The sequence below is a fragment of the Bubalus kerabau genome, chromosome 6 (genome assembly GCF_029407905.1).
Source record: "Bubalus kerabau isolate K-KA32 ecotype Philippines breed swamp buffalo chromosome 6, PCC_UOA_SB_1v2, whole genome shotgun sequence".
Lineage (NCBI taxonomy): Eukaryota > Metazoa > Chordata > Mammalia > Artiodactyla > Bovidae > Bubalus > Bubalus kerabau.
In genome coordinates this window covers 24,242,566-24,258,909 of record NC_073629.1, presented here as the reverse complement: position 1 = coordinate 24,258,909, position 16,344 = coordinate 24,242,566, and the positions used below count along the sequence as shown (strand labels likewise).

Genomic DNA, 16,344 nt, shown 5'->3' with positions numbered 1-16,344 from the left:
ACACAGGTCAATAAGAAACGATAAATATACAACTGCTACTCACCCAGTGAGGCCCCCAGTACAGTTTCCGTGGACACAGGGATTGCTCAGGCACTCGTTCACCTGTGAGTAGCAGCTGGGATGGTGGGGGCCCTCAGGGCAGATACAGCGGAAACCGTTCACATCATTGATGCATGTTGCACCCTTGCGACAGGGATTGGAGGCACACTCATCAATGTCAATGTTGCATCTCTGCCCTGTAGAGAAGGGGGACAGTTTCTGTCAAATCCAAAATGCTTAGGGAATAGACCCAGGACCATGAGATCTATTGTGCAGATACCTTTACCTGCCGAGGCTATAAAATGCTGTGGGCACCAAATATCAAGACTTAAGGAAGAAGACATCCAATAGCACTTAGTGCAATGCAAGAAGGAGCAGAGAGCACTGTACTTTGATAATTTAACAAAGTTAACAAAACACTGGAATGGTGTTGTAGTGTTTCGACATGTGTTTCTTCACTCCAGTTTAGAAATGGGGAAACTTTACATCAAATATTCAAAAAGAGAACATCAAATGCTATCAAAGTTGGCTGCTCCTCTTGCTGCTGTTCGCAGAACTCTCAAGCTTTCCTTATCACTGTTGTCAGCTGGTTTACTGCATTCATTCTTGTAAGACTTAGTCAATCTTTTACATTTCTATATATGGTAAGTTTCAATTAACAGGAATGTTCAGTGATTAACATTGAATCCCTATTAATGATTAAGTTGCTTAAAAAGAAAAGCCATTTGTTTTCACTTTTAGAATTGTATTAATCTATTTTCTGGCTCAGGAAGAAGAGAAAACTAAATATAATTTTATTGTTCTCTGATCATTGAGAAAAGCATTCAGGGTCTCTCAATATAGACCAGTGGTTCTCAAATTTTAGTGTGCAAGGATTGCTAAAAGTACTTGTTTTAAAAGAAGATCCTTACAGCTCCAAAGTTACATTTTAAATAATGTAGGTGTTTCAGATACTACATTTTGAGAAATTATGAGGTAGACAATTATTATTTCACAAGTTATAATGTAAATGTTCATAATATATGAAACTGAAATGGATATGTTCTTCCTCTAAAACATACCCAAGATTGCACTTTGAAAAGATGTCTGCTATAAAGTGGAATAAAGTATGCCAGTTACATATGAGTTTTGCTTTGTTAAGTTTTGAATAAATGAGATTTAACTATATATTCCAAAATGATATAAAATTTTAAAATAACCCATAATTCTGTAAATGAGTGGTGACAAGTAACTGCTATGAAGGAATTACAAATTTCAAAGAATACAATTTTCTGATTCATATAAAACCAGGCATTTTTATTTAAGAAAGAGTAACCCTGCAATTAGAACAGGAAATTCCAAATGAAATAGATACACACCCTTGTATGGGTATTAACATTTTTTCACTCTCTACTGCTCTCTAAACCATTATTGGTGGTTCGTGTGGTAAAAAACCCATAATCTGATAGTAGTTGCTGTTTTCCCTTTAAGTATTTTATTAATAACCAATTCTACAATACTACTTTCTTAGCTTCAACTTCTGGTTTTTTTTTTTTAGATGTTTGCCACTGGCACCAAGATAAGAGCCACAAGTCTTCAACTACCAGTGCTATCCTCTGATCCTCTGTCTGAAATCCAGTGGAGAATGAGATGAAAAAGCTTTTTCAATTCTGTCTTTTCTTGGGAAAAATCTTCTCAGAAGTCATACTTCTCACATTTTCTTTATTTGCTTTTAAAGCTCCCAGCAGAATCAATTTTCAAGTCATCTTTAGCTGAGAGGGTTAAGTGCCTCTTTGTGTAGTCTACCTGGTGAACTGCAGCTGCTTACTAGCAAATTCTCATCCTTTAAGTAGGATCGGAAATCCCAGTATTTCATGAACTCCCAGCAGAAGGCTATGTACCTTATTGGGCTCAGTAACTACTGAATGAGGAGAAGGCAATGGCACCCCACTCCAGTACTCTTGCCTGGAAAATCCCATGGACGGAGGAATCTGGTGGGCTGCAGTCCATGGGGTCGCTAAGAGTCGGACACGACTGAGAAACTTCACTTTCACTTTTCACTTTTATGCATTGGAGAAGGAAATGGCAACCCACTCCAGTGTTCTTGCCTGGAGAATCCCAGGGACAGGGGAGCCTGGTGGGCTGCCGTCTATGGGGTCGCAGAGTCGGACACGACTGAAGTGACTTAGCAGCTTAGCAGCAACTACTGAACGAGAAATTAGCCAATGTTTCTTATTGTGTAGATAGATGCCTAACAAATTAGTATTTAATGAATGAAAGCATGGTATAGTCCAGACTCAAGAGTCTAGTGTTGGATGTCAGAGGTTCCATATGTAAGTGCTGGTCATTCATTCAGCAATATTTTCTAAGTGCTCCCTGAGTGCTACACAGTTTTAGAAAATGCTGGCTAAAAAGACAATTAAGGAGGTGCCTGCCTTCTGGGAACTCACAGTCCTAACAGTGAGACTCACTAGCTAAGACCATGGATACATTAAGCTCTTTCAGTTGCCTTATTTGTTAAATGAGGATAATAAAAATTCCCTAAGTTTTTTTGTTAATTTTAAATTAAGACATGATTGACATGTAACATTGTGTAAGTTTAAGGTATATGATGTGTTGGCTTGATATATTTTATATATTGCAATATGATTACCTCCACAGAGTTAGTTAACACTTCTATCATGTCCCATAACCATCATTTCTTTTTGTGGTAAAAACAATTAAGATCTACTCTCTTAGCAATTTGAAAGTTTATAATGCAGTATTGCTGACTATAATCACTATGCTATGCATTCTATCAGAACTTATTTATTTAGTAGTTGCAAATTTGTACCCTTAAACAATATCTCCCCAATCCCCTACCCTCCTAGCCTAGACCCTGATAGACACCATTCTACTCTCTGCTTTCATGAGTTTGGCTTTTTAATATTCTGCATTAAGTGATACCATACAGTATTTGTCTTTCACTGTCTGATTTATCTCAATGTCCTCAAGTTCCATTCATGGTGTCACGAATGTCAGGATTTCCGTCTCTCTCATGGCTGAATACTATTCCATTGTATACATACAAGGTATCTCCTTTACTCATTCATCCATTTGATGGACACTCTGGTTGTTTTAATATCTTGACTATTGTGAATAATGCTGCTATGAACATGGGTGTGTGCAAATACAAATACCTCTTTGAAATATGGATTTCAGTTCCTTTAGATACACAAGTGTAGAATTCCCAGACCTTAGGGTAGTTCAATTTTTAATTTTTTGACAACTGCCATATTGTTTTCCCATAATAACTGTAACATTTTACATTCAGACCAACAGTGCATGAGAGTTCCCCTTTTCCCATACCCTCACAAACACTTGTTATCTCTTATCTTTTCGATAACAACCATTCTTTCAGGTGTGACGTGATATTTCACTATGGTTTTGATTTTCATTTTCCCAAAGATTAGTGATGCTGAGCATCTTTTCCTGTACCTGTTGTCATCTGTATGTCTTCTTTGGAAAAAGAATGTCCTTTGCCCATTTCCCCCCTGATTCTAAACATTTGTTTTCCTTCATTGCTTATACTTTTTTGAATGTGTATACCTTGCTTTTAACTACTTCCCTAGTCTTAAGTCATTTTCTGATGTATGCAGTCTGGGTTCCTGATCATACCTTAAATCCTTTTAAAGCCATGAACTCATTGTCCACCACTTTTCCCATAACCCAGTGCTCCTCTGTGCTTAGCAGTGTGCCTTCACTAATGGCTGGAGAACCAAAAACAACTGTGTGTTCAACATTTACAAATTTATAATTTATAAATATTTATTCACTTTACTCCTGATTAGAAAATCCTGTAAGAGACTGAAAGAAAGACGAGATTGTAAACCTCAAATCTATTTTTTTTTCATTGAATTTGGTGATTTTATACAGCTGCATAATGATACTGTGATGAGGATTAGCTACATTGGTAGCTACTCATCACCATTATAGCCTTTCAAATGCTATTTGAAAGTCACTAGGGTTTGGTAGACTGTAAAGCTTTTAAAACTTTACCTGTTTCATTTGATACTGGATTTCAAAATATAAATAATGATTTACAGCCTAAAAATATAATCAGAATGTGGTTAAATCATGTAGCTCTGAGAATTAGAGTGAACATTACCAGTATTTTATATCTGGAAATTACTGGGAATTTTCCAGTAATATTTTCTAAAATTGGGTTTCCCTACTCCTAATGTGTTTTCATTTTTAAAGTGTTAGTCGCTCAGTCATGTCCGAGTCTTTGTGACCCCGTGGACTGTAGCCTGCCAGGCTCCTCTGTCCATGGAATTCTCAAGGCAAGAATACTGGAGTGGGTTGTATAATTGACATATAACATTATTAGTTTCAGGTGTACAACATAATGATGTGATATTTGTATATATTGAAAAATGATCACTACAATAAGTCTAGTTAACATCTGTCACTATACTGAATTTTTTTGTTATTTGTCCAATTTTTAATTGAATTATTTGCTTCTTTACTATTGAGTTGTATGATTCTTTATACATTTTGGATATTAACTTTTTGTTAGACACATAGTTTGCATATATTTTTATCCATCTCTGTAGGTTAGCTTTTCAACATATTGTTTTTTGCCCCCCAGAAGTTCATTTTAGTTTTTGTTACTTGTGCTTTTGGTTTAATTTACAACCTATCTACTTTTATGGACCATTCTAAGAAGTCAGCAAAATAATGGACATGAATGTGAAACTGAAAAAGTAGTTTATACAACTGAAAAATGGTCTACTGAAGTGCCACATGATTTCTTACTTCCTATTCAATCAGTAAGTATAAAGTGGTCTGCGGAGAACAGAGAATTTTGTCTGAAAAAAAAATTCCCTTAAATCTGTTCAAGCTGTTAATAAAATTGTAATAAAAAGTTAACAGTATTAAAATAAAGGCAAGACTAAAACACCTTATATTTATGGGTCATGAGTATATAACACAGTTGCCTCTGATATTTTCAGCAACTGACTTGAAAAAACAAATAGAAAAAATAGACGTAGAAAACAGTTCCAAGAACAGGGTACCACCCAGTAACCAAAACATTCCATTCCTTGGTTATGCAGTTTCATGCTACACCTTAAGTTTATTTTAGAATATTTTTAGCCTATGTCCTCCTTCCATGACCTTCCTGATTTGCTAAATGTTAAAAAGAGAGAGCATATGATTCACTGACATTTCCAAAAAGTTTAAGTCGAGTCTAAGGCTTATATATCTAAAAAGAAACCACAGCAGGCACCCACTTACGCTGTCCAGTCAAGTGGCAGTGAGTATGAGCTCTGTAATAGAACCCCCCGGGCTGGAATGGCGGCCCTAGTGCACTGGTACTGTTACTTAAGCTCTCTGAATTCAGGGTTTCTCATCAATACTGTAGAAATAATAATAGTAGTGACAATTAATGAGATTAGGCACTTGATTTAATGCCTACCTCAAAACAAGGCCGGAATAAATGGCAGCCATTCTCTTCTTACTACCTACGTAAGCAAGTACATGTGCCATTCTGTCTGAAAGAAGTTCAGTTGGCTGTCACTGAATGCTGGAGTGACACATTTCAGGATACAGAAGTGCATCTGGCTCCACACCAGCAGTGCTGGGTGCTAGATACAAGAACTCTCATCATCCTGGTCTTCTGAGTGATATTCCACTGCAAAGGGATTACGGTGACCACATAGGCCACAAACGTTCCTGTCTCGTGTCCACAATCAAGCAGTGCAAAGGATTGTGAAATACAGAGAGAGGTAAGTTCCCAGCAAGAAAAAGGCATCTCTTGGCTTTTTGACATCATAGTTTAAAAAGCTCTGTGGGAAGTTTCTCACATTGGTTGCAAATGACCACATGTTATTTATGAAATGGTAACATCATTATGTAAGTGCCTTATTGTGTGTGGCATTGTCTAGAAGGAATGCGATTGGCACATCACACACCCTCTGATGGTGCCTTTGACAAACAGATGTATCAGAAAGAGGCTCCATATTTCCTCAGTAGCTCCTAGTACTTTTTGATCAGGAAGGTAAAAGGTAAAGGTAATCTTATTAGCAAGAAAAAAGATAAAAGATGCATGTGAGTTTGTGTGTGTGCACACATGGTGCGTATATAAATGTTCTAGCTGGGGGGGTTAATTAAGAAGAATTTAAGAAGAATTATAACCAATTTTATTTTAGTCACTTACTTTCTCCCTCCTGGAGAGAAAATAAAACCCACTATGCTAGCCAAAAATAGGTTGTTTTGCTAAGTTTTTACTTTACTTAAGTACTTACAAGAGGAAGGACTCAGAAAAAATCATATAAGGTGTTCATAGAATTTTACCTTGGCCATGCCTTTACAGAAGGCATTCACTACTAAGTACAGAAAAATTTGAAAGCTATATAACTTAAGCACAGTGATGGAAACTCATGGTCTGAAAAGAAACTCTTTTTTAAGTAGCTATAAACACATGGCTTAAAAACCCTAACTAATGAGAAGTTTCATGTTACAGTTCAAGGAAGGCCTGTAAGTAGAAAACTGGGCCAGAGAAGCACAGAAACAACCTTCTAACCTTCCAAGAGACAAAGAAGACAGATATATTTGAAAGGAACTAACCTTTAGATGCCCTGTTCCCAAAGTGAGGGGGCTGAAGAAGGAAGGTCCTTCAACAGGATTAAAATAAAGGCAAGACTAAAACACCTTATATTTATGGGTCATGAGTATATAACACAGTTGCCTCTGATATTTTCAGCAACTGACTTGAAAAACCAAATAGAAAAAAGGTCCCAACAAAAAGGAGCATTACCTGTGAATCCTGGTGAGCAGACACAGCTGTAACGATTAACGCCATCCATACAGACTCCATGGACACACGGGTTACTTGCACAGTCATCAAAATTGATTTCACAATTAACACCTGCAAAGATGAAAGCAAAGAGAAACCGTGCAATATTAGCACAGAAATACCAATGATCTTTTGTTTGTGATGCTGGGTGTTAGGAAATCTAATGAGTATCTAGCCAACCTTGAATACAGGAAAGTAGCATTTTCTGAAAGTTCAGTCCTCCAGACCTTGTCAAAGGTATCATGAGGTCAAATGATTATATTAATCGCACTAAGCCACTATTTGTCTTTTTTATTGTGTTGGCATTAGCACTATGTTACAAAAGCAATGGAGGCAATTAAAATAAATTCATTGATTAAACAAAAAAAAGTCCACCAGACCCTGTGACAGAGTCTTCAGAACCTGGCAACAGTTCTTCATGATGTATGCTCCATCAAGGCAGAGATTTTTATCTCTTCTGCCTCAAATCCAGAGCAGTTTGTAGCATATGTTGCTTCATTTTAAGTACAAATTAGGGATCCAAAGTTAATATACAGCTGCAATGACAATTAGTTGAACTGATCCCTTTTACACACTGAACAATTCTCAGTGACAGGCAGCAAGGAGCCTGTCATCACTTCTGCCTTAATTCTGAGGCTGATAGTTTTCTATGACCCTGAATATAAGGTGCTTCCTAACTTCAGAAACGTTGAAGATTAAAAAAAAAAAAAAAAAAGTGTAGCTCAGCAGTGAAGAAATCTGCAAGGCAGCTGACAGCCAGCAGGAGGCACAGTAAGAGCTGTACTTTGATCTGTTTAACCCCAGCGGTGGGACACATGGGCAAATGGTGAGATGAGAATCGTAAATGAAGGACCCCACTGAAGGGGCCCTGGTGAGCAAGCCAACGATTTGGAGTGGCATGAAAGGTCAACGGGAAGGGTATGGGATGGATTAATGTGAGAAGAACACTGGGCAGGCCATGACACGGAGTTGGTTTAAAGAAGCAGTGCCCAAGGCGAAGGACACGCCAGTAGGAACGAAAGCAAAAGGATGAATGTGAGAGGTCATAAGAGTTATAGTCTTTACCACTTGGAAACTGAGACAATGAAGAGAATAAGGGAGAAGTCATGGAAATTCAGAGTTACCACACCTGGATGTCTAGGAAAATATAATGCTCTTGACAGATGTTGTGAATGAGGAAGAGGAGTTGGTTTTGGAAGACCAAAGTCCTGGTTTTGGATCTTTGAATTTAAAACATTAACTGCTTATGTAGGTCTTATTAATTGATCTCCATGGACATGATTGCTTTAGAATATCAGACTGTACCCAACCAAATTATTACCTAGTTCCCATATTTCCATTTTGATGATAAAGCTATGGCTTTAGATTACAATAAATATCTTACTGAAAAAATGAAGAGCAATGGAGGTATGCCTGCTGGCATCTTAGCAGGAATCCAGAAAGTGCCAAACTGTACTGTACTAGTGTTTTTATTCTTCACCTCCACGTACTCAGTTAAAACAATACAAAAAAGATAGTTTCACTTAAGAATGACTTTGATGAAGCTGCCAAAATTATTAACTTTATGACTTGATTATACCTTGACCCTTGAGTATACTTCTATTGTTTTGTGTGATGAAACAGAAAATACACATAAAGCAATTTTGTGGCATGCCAACTTACAGAGCAGTCTCCAGGAAAAGCAGTTGTGTGACTGAGTACTGAACTGAAACTGAAACTTTTTTCACAGAATCCCATTTTAATTGAAAGAGCAACTGACAGATGAACCAGGACTATTCAGACCTAAGTACTTAGCAAATAGTTAAGTGAAAGAAACAAGCCTGCCATTTCAAGGAAAACAACTATGACAATACTGTGCTCCAGAGGTAAAATTTAAGCTTTCATTAGAATTTTGGGACTTTTATCTACCACTATAAGCTTGATACTGACTGTTACTATTAAGGGCTAAAGTTCACGACAAATCTTACGGAGTCATAGCTTTCTCCTGGGGTATGTTGCCTTCCTCCTGTATTCCCCAGATGAATGGCAGAGTTTCACTAGGAAAGTTACAGGTAACTAAATAGTAGAGGTACACCAGTCCCTACTGTTACCACCTCTCTGTAAAAATACTCACTATTATATTACTTAACATGAATTTAGTGATGAATTTGGATATCATAAAAGAATATCTTGGCAGTTTAAAAAGTCTAAAAATGAAGCCTCATAATTAGGATATAAACTAACAAATGAAATTTCCACAACAAAATGCCTAATATTTATTCACTCAAACTTTATGTGAATATTTATTCATAATTTCTATATTGAAAATGTATTGAGTCATTATTGTGGACAAAATACTTCGTACTTGATATAACTTTGTTTTTCTCACTTCAGTGCCAAACCAATTTGTGTTACACCCATTTTATCATGCACTTGTACAATTACATCAGCACAGCTAGGATGTGAACCCAGCTCTCTGGATTCTATACACTTCACCGCACCACACTGGTCACTGTGATTAATGCTGCCTTGCTAGCCACAGATGAGGCAAAGGTTTCAATATTCCTTAATTACAAATGGATACCTTTAGGAGATGTGTCTAGCCCTTGATTGACAACCCCAATTAATCCACAACAGACCAAGGCAGGCCCCAGGAAGCCATGCAGTTTAATGGGACTCTGCCCCTAAACCCATGTTGCATTCTAGCAGGAACAGACACTCAGCTCGAGCTGGGCCAATGAAATTATCTCACTGGAACGCTGGAACATGAACTGGGTGACCTATGGTCTGCATGTGGCCCTACTTCCCGCTAATCCCCCCAAAGCCTCATTATTCAATTCTCACTTGGAATCTGTAAGATGCTTCTGTGTGCTTTCACAGAATTCCTTCTGCTTGTCTGTTTTGTATTTGTTGTTTGCTGATGATTCTTTTAGCTAGTCAATGCAGTTTCTATAACTTGAAACTTCCCCCAAACTTACTTAAGATCACAGGTGAAAAAAGGCATTAGTAGTGATTCTGGGTAGTATATTGCGCTTTAAGTACTTAGTGAGTGAGAAAACACAATTATAACCTGCAGATTGTAAAGTGTCCCTTCTACCCATATACTCATCCAAACCCCAAGCTACCAACTCAAGACTATATTATGAGTGGGTTGTCGATTCTTAGATTGCAACTCAAGAGTCTATTCATAATGGTTAATTGAGTGAATCCTTTTGCCCAGGCTCCCTGTACATGCCAGGTCCTTCTGCAAACATTACAGACCAATATCTCTTTACGTGGTCTGCATCTCTTTGCGTGAATTCTCTGAACAGTCACAGGAATGAATCTGGCAGTTTTCTGAGAGAACCTGTGCCTTCCTTCTCTATGCTGCCTGCACACCGCTGATATTTACTGCCTGCCTTTCTCACTGACAGCTACTTCCACCTTGAAGTCTCTGTACTCCCCAGGGAACACACCTGATCCATCCTGGCATAATAATATAATCCCAAAGAAAACAAAATGCTTGCCAGCCCACCACTCACCCAGGTTTCCAGTACATTTTTTTATAATGGGAACGATAGCAAAGCCTAAAACAGCCTCACCATTCTAAAGGCATCCATTCAATTGCTTGTAAATCTCTCAAATTTCTTTTCGTACTGCAATTTCTCATGTCTGGGGACCAGCCCGGAAGCAAATTGCTTTTGGAAGGTTTCACAAAGATCTATTCAGCTCTTTTAGAGAGTTATCTAAACGTGGGGAGGGGGAAGGCATTTTCAACTGGGAAGGCATGGGATGTTTTTCGTATGCTTGAGCAACTCAAAAAGGACTTTGTTTTCAAACTTGGCATGTACGAGTTCCTGGATGAAGACCAGGGCCTTTGACAAGTTTGAAGAAATGGATTTGGAAATAACAAAATAAAATGAGGGCAGCTAACCGCCTCCCCCACCTTTGCCCCCTACACAGGCCATTTTCCTTAAATGGAGAATGAGTTCTCAATAAATCACTCCTTGTATTGGCAGGTTCCCTTCTAACAAAGGCACACACTAGTTAATCTTCCACTAATACATTTTCCTTTGATCTGAGACACAGAACTTCTCTGTCCATTAACCACAGTTGTGACCATAATTATTCCTCAAATAAGTAAAACAGAATCCACTGAAATCTGTGAAATGCTGCTGCCTGAGAAAACAGCTCAACATTTCCCCAGCAAGGAGTAGCATGCCCTCACGACTAACAAGCCGTCATTCAACTGGAGGCAGGAAACAGCCATGAGCTGGGGATGGGAGACGACAGCTCTGCATTCTAACTGACAATAACCCAGACATGCTGCAGCATCGCTCCTCTCCCTATGAGTCCCCCAAATGCCCAAACCCAGCAGAGAAAAACAGCAGAAGAAAGATGGCCCGTTAAAGATAGTGTGTTAGTTGCTCAGTCATGTCCGACTCTGTGACCCCATGGACTATAGCCTGCCAGGCTCCTCTGTCCATGGAATTCTCCAGGCAAGAATACTGGAGTGGGTTGCCATTTCCTTCTCCATTAAAGATACTGGACTCTAAAAGGGAGGAAAAACTACTGGAAGAACGGGAGGGATGGAGAGGGAAGGACCAACTTCATTAATCTGAGTAAGGTGGGAGTTAAAAAAAGACAATCCAATCCAGCCACAAAAGTAAGAAGGGTTTCAATTTTCAATAATTTCAATTTTTTGAAGTGGTATGCCTCCTTTTGATGAAAAACACATACACAGAATCATCACCTTTGTGAAGCTATTGTCTCTGACTTCCCTACTGGCTAGAGCTATCTGCCTCTGACATGTTTCTGGCTGTGCTTCGGCTGTGCTTCTCAGAATCAAGACTATATTTTTGGTACTAAAGCATGTGCTGAGAAAGTCTGAGACATCCGTGTAAACTATTTTAGAGAAGCGCTGAAAACTCCAAAGGCAGTGAAGATCGGGCTTACCTGACGTGCCTGGCTGGCAGTTGCACTGGTAACCATTCACCAGGTCGATGCAGCGACCCTCATTCAGGCAAGGGCTGCTGTAGCATTCGTCTATCTGGTCACTGCAGATGGCGCCCATGTAGCCCGGACTGCAGATGCAGGTGTAGGAATCAATGCCATCCTGACACTGGCCGTGGTGGCAAGGATCAGGGTCACAGTTGTCAATGTTCTCCTCACACAACACACCAGTGAACCCTTAGAAGGAATTGTACCCAAGATACTTAAAACCCAAGGTGCACATTCCACACCTGAGCATACATGCAGCTCCAGCATCCTCGTAATCCTACACATCCCATATCTTAAACAATTCATACTCTGGGCCATAAGCAATTGGAACTGACTATCTGCACTATGTATAAGGCCAGCCTAGAGAGGTTTGTTTAAAATGAAGTTGTTCAAGTCAGATCTGTAGAATTCAAATAGCTTTTCCTAAACGATCAATAATTTCACTGCAGAGACATTTTAACTGCATCTTAATTGCATACTGGACTTCAGTGGGGAATAGCTCTTTATAATTTTCCTTAATATATTTATCTCTATATGCCTCTCCTCCCAAACCAGTCTACATATATAGGTACTAAATTAATGACTTCATGTACCTTATCTTTCCAATTCTGACCTGAGAGGACAGAGAACTTTTCCTTATTCCTCCCAACCTCCCAAGAATCTATGCAAATATAATAAGTTTTTAACCAATACTTGTTAAATAAATGACCAAGTTAAGACAGTTAAAAGAAAGTTAAAAGGATAAAGTTCCTTTATCCAACCTTAAATCTTTTTAAGAGACTTTGGAAGGACTCTCCTCCCTTTTAAACATGAGTTCAAAGTTTAAAGTCTCTCCAGTGAAGGTTATACTCCATAAGCATAATCTAGCCAGAAGAAGACCGAACCTGAAACTTTTCCAACAGAGACCAGAGTTTGTGAAAAGAAAAGGAAGCTGAGTGGATCATCTGACCGGGTCTACTCTGAGAAGGCCTAATAAATGGTAATATTCTAATATTAACGAAATAGTAATTCTCTGTTTATTTTTATGACTTAGTTTGCTTTTCTGTGATCACAAAAAAAGTCACGCACATGATGCTTAAAATCTTTTAAGAATCCATTTTTTAAAATAAGAAAAAATGTCCTGAATTATATTCATAACTTCTTTCTTAAACAGTCAGATAAAAAAGAAACTTGGAAATTATCTTTTCTAATAATTTCTAGTCCTTCTCTACACAATAATGGTCTATGCAGAAGCAAATGTGTAACAAGAAATGTCTGGCTTATTCAAATTCACTCCCAAATTAGAAATGTCGCCACAGATCAGAAATGCAGAATATTTGTAAACACTCTTTTTGATTCTAGTAGCAGGAGTCAGGAAAGAGGACCCAAACTTTCCCAGATAGAGCTCTCTCCCCTGTTCAGATACACATTTGACTCTCAAAGCATCACTCGTATTTATGTAGAAAATCTCTGCACTTGCCCACCACTGCATTTCTGAGCCTTTGTTCGATCCCTTGCCTCAAGAAACAGAGACAGGCCTCTTGCTGAGAAGCCCCAATGACAAATAGTTTTCAGCTGGAATTCTTCCCTTTTCCAGAGGAATAAGGCAAGCCAGCTGGAAATTCACCATTGCCAAAATCTGCCCTAGAAAGACGGAGACACCAAATGGAAATGTCCAGGCCAGGTCATCATTGTGGTGAAGGAAGCAGGTGTTGTAGAAGGAAACAGTGAGAGCAGCAAGAAAGAGGCTGTAAGAAGCCCCTTCTAAACACAGAGCAGCCCATTAGTAGACTGGCCTGGCAGGGCAGCGAGAAGAGGACAGTCTCCTATTTAGTGCAGATGGACCTACCAGGGGAATAAGAAGTGAAAAATGCTTACCTGTGGCACACTGGCACTCATAGCCATTCGGGTGATCTATACACTTTGCCCCATTCAGACACGGAGTACTAGAACAGTCGTCAATATCGATCTGGCAAACTGGCCCCGTGAATCCTTCAAAGGGCACATGACGACACAAGTCAAAGGGTTATCTTATGTTTTCCTTACTATCAGAATGATGCCCAAGAAGAACTGGGCTGTTATTGGCAGGGTTTATATCCCTGGATCAGCACATGGAGAATTATTCTCCTGAACAGGTACCTGGGATAACGGGTGAGGCTCAGGGCATCAGAGGCACCAGAGTGTCTCTCTCACCTCTTTTTCTTCTCAGTATAGATTTCACTTCAACTTAAAGTAGGAACTGAATGCATACAGGCAGAACCCCCTAAGAAGTGAATGTAGCTGCACAGGAACTGGGACCTTCTCTCTGAAGAAACAACAAGAGAGGCTATAGCCTAAGGCAGAAAATTCAGCATGTCTTCCACAATGGCTGAGGGGGGCAAACGGAGAGACACAGCATTCTTTGGAAAGAACTGACTTGTGCTATTAATGTACCCATGGGTGAAATGTCTAAAAATAATCATCTCAGAGAAAGGTTTCAAGAATATGACTCACAGGAAAAAATAAAATCCTGAATAATCTAGAACTAAGGGCTTCCGTGAGGTATGAACTTTCTGAAATGTACACACAGACGGCGAGGTCATGGGCCATTCAGAACAGACTTGGACTTCTGGCCACAGAGGATTTGGAAGATATACTAGCTGAAGCAAATCCCCCACTTCTGTACACACACACTCCTATCCCAAAGCGCTCACTTTAATGACTTCCTCATGTAGAGCCCACACACATTCTCTCCCTCCTCTCTTCCCTGCGGTCAGTTGGCTTTGTGCTTTCAAAGAAAACAGGGGCAGGTGGTGGGCACTTACCAGGCGGACACAGACACTGGAAGCGATTGACTTTATCCACACACTGTCCATTGTTCACACAGGGGTTGCTCTGACATTCATTTATCTCCAACTCACAATGCACACCTTTGAAACCTGAACAAAATGGACCACACAAGTGGCTTAGAAAAAGACAAAGGCATATTCTAGCCAAGAAAGCACAAATTCATAAAGATGACTACATCCTCTATGAGTATGAACTTTTCTGCAGAGGGAAAAGAGGACTATGCCGCGATTGAAGCAGCCACTGTGAGCATCAGTCAGACACGGGCATATTCTGGGATATCCATGTCACTGTGGAGACGGAGAAGAGGTTACCTCCAAAGACCCTGGTAAGACCTAGCACGCCAACAGACTGAACTACATTCTCTGATCAGTCCAGGCACTGCTTTCGGGACAGTGCCAGGCCCACAGGGTCCCCAGTCCTAAGGGCCAGCTGAATGAATCAGAGATGCTGTTGTACTCGGGGTGTAAGTCAAAGTCAGGAGGGCCTGCCAAGGCTAGAGCGGTTAGCACCAGTAATCAGGCCAAGCAGCTCCTGACAGCTGTCATTTTAAGCTAAAGTTCAGCTGTGCGCTCTAAGGATTCAAGCAGAGGTCTCTGCAGACGAGTTCCAAGATATAACACAGCATGTGTATCTCACCATGAGATAAACAGCAAGTTCCTATACAATTATGGGTAATATTATTTTCTATAAATGGAATGGTATGCTATTTGTAATATATCAGGGGATAAGGAAAGCTTGCTATTTAAAGAATTTTTATGATAAATACTTTATTAAATCAAAGTATACTTGCATTTTAAAAATCTTCTGAATTTTTCTCTCACAAGTATCTGGATTTTGACACGATGGGATCGTTTTCCATAGTTCTAAGAATTTTAACATGAGCCTTAGTCCTTAAGGGTCCCCTTGCATGTGTGCATGCTAAGTCGCTTCACTCGTGTTCAACTCTTTGCGACCCAATGGATTATAACCCATCAGGCTTCTCTGTCCATGGGATTCTCCAGGCAAGAATACTGGAGTGGGTTGCCATGCCTGCCTCCAGGGAATCTTTCCAACTCAGGGATCAAACCAATGTCTCCAGCAGATCCTGTACTGCAGGCAGATTCTTTACCACTAAGCCACCAGGGAAGCCCTAAGGGTCCCGTGGCTAGGGATTAAATTCCAACAGAGCTTACAGAAATGCCACCCTGTACTGAGTGCTCTGCCTAAGAGAAGCGCAGTGCAAGGTCTCTGGTCTAGACCCCACACACCGATGGCCCATGTACCTGGCATGCACAGACACGTGAAGCCTCCAATCTTATCCAAACAGGTAGCATCATTCTTGCAGGGGTCTGAGTGGCACTCATTGATGTCCATCTCACAACGAGGTCCTGCATAGCCCTTCAGACACTCACAGTGGAAGGCACCATCTGTGTTCACACATTTTCCTGCATGCTCACAAGGATTGCTGTTGGCTGGAAGACACAAGCGCCCATAACCAGGATCAAAGCACTCGATGGAGCTTCCATAAATGTGGACTACAGAAGTGGGTCAGATTAGTAGCATTAGGGCCAGTCCTTTAATAATCTGATTCTCAATTTATTATATCATTCTAATCAATCAATCAATCATAAATCAATTAATCAGAAAGTAAATAAATAATTAAATGAAGAAGGAAAGAAGGAAATAGGGAAAGAAAGACAAATGAGGGCAATCTCAACTCTCGTGTGTCTCTGCTGTTCTTA

The 16,344-nt window shown here is 39.6% G+C and overlaps 1 protein-coding gene across 3 annotated transcripts in view; it reads right to left on the bottom strand.

Moving 5' to 3' along the window:
- NOTCH2 (notch receptor 2) overlaps window positions 1-16,344 on the bottom strand; it is a 176,652-nt gene that overhangs the window by 43,421 nt on the left and 116,887 nt on the right. For 2 of the 3 annotated variants that reach the window (XM_055584586.1, XM_055584587.1), the window contains exons 8-13: window positions 15,886-16,074; window positions 14,599-14,712; window positions 13,673-13,786; window positions 11,771-12,004; window positions 6,818-6,928; window positions 44-236 (exon numbers count right to left, since the gene is read on the bottom strand). In XM_055584586.1, coding sequence (XP_055440561.1) covers window positions 44-236; window positions 6,818-6,928; window positions 11,771-12,004; window positions 13,673-13,786; window positions 14,599-14,712; window positions 15,886-16,074 — 955 coding nt within the window. The remainder of the gene's footprint in view (window positions 1-43; window positions 237-6,817; window positions 6,929-11,770; window positions 12,005-13,672; window positions 13,787-14,598; window positions 14,713-15,885; window positions 16,075-16,344) is intronic. The other variant, XM_055584588.1, reaches the window with a different exon arrangement.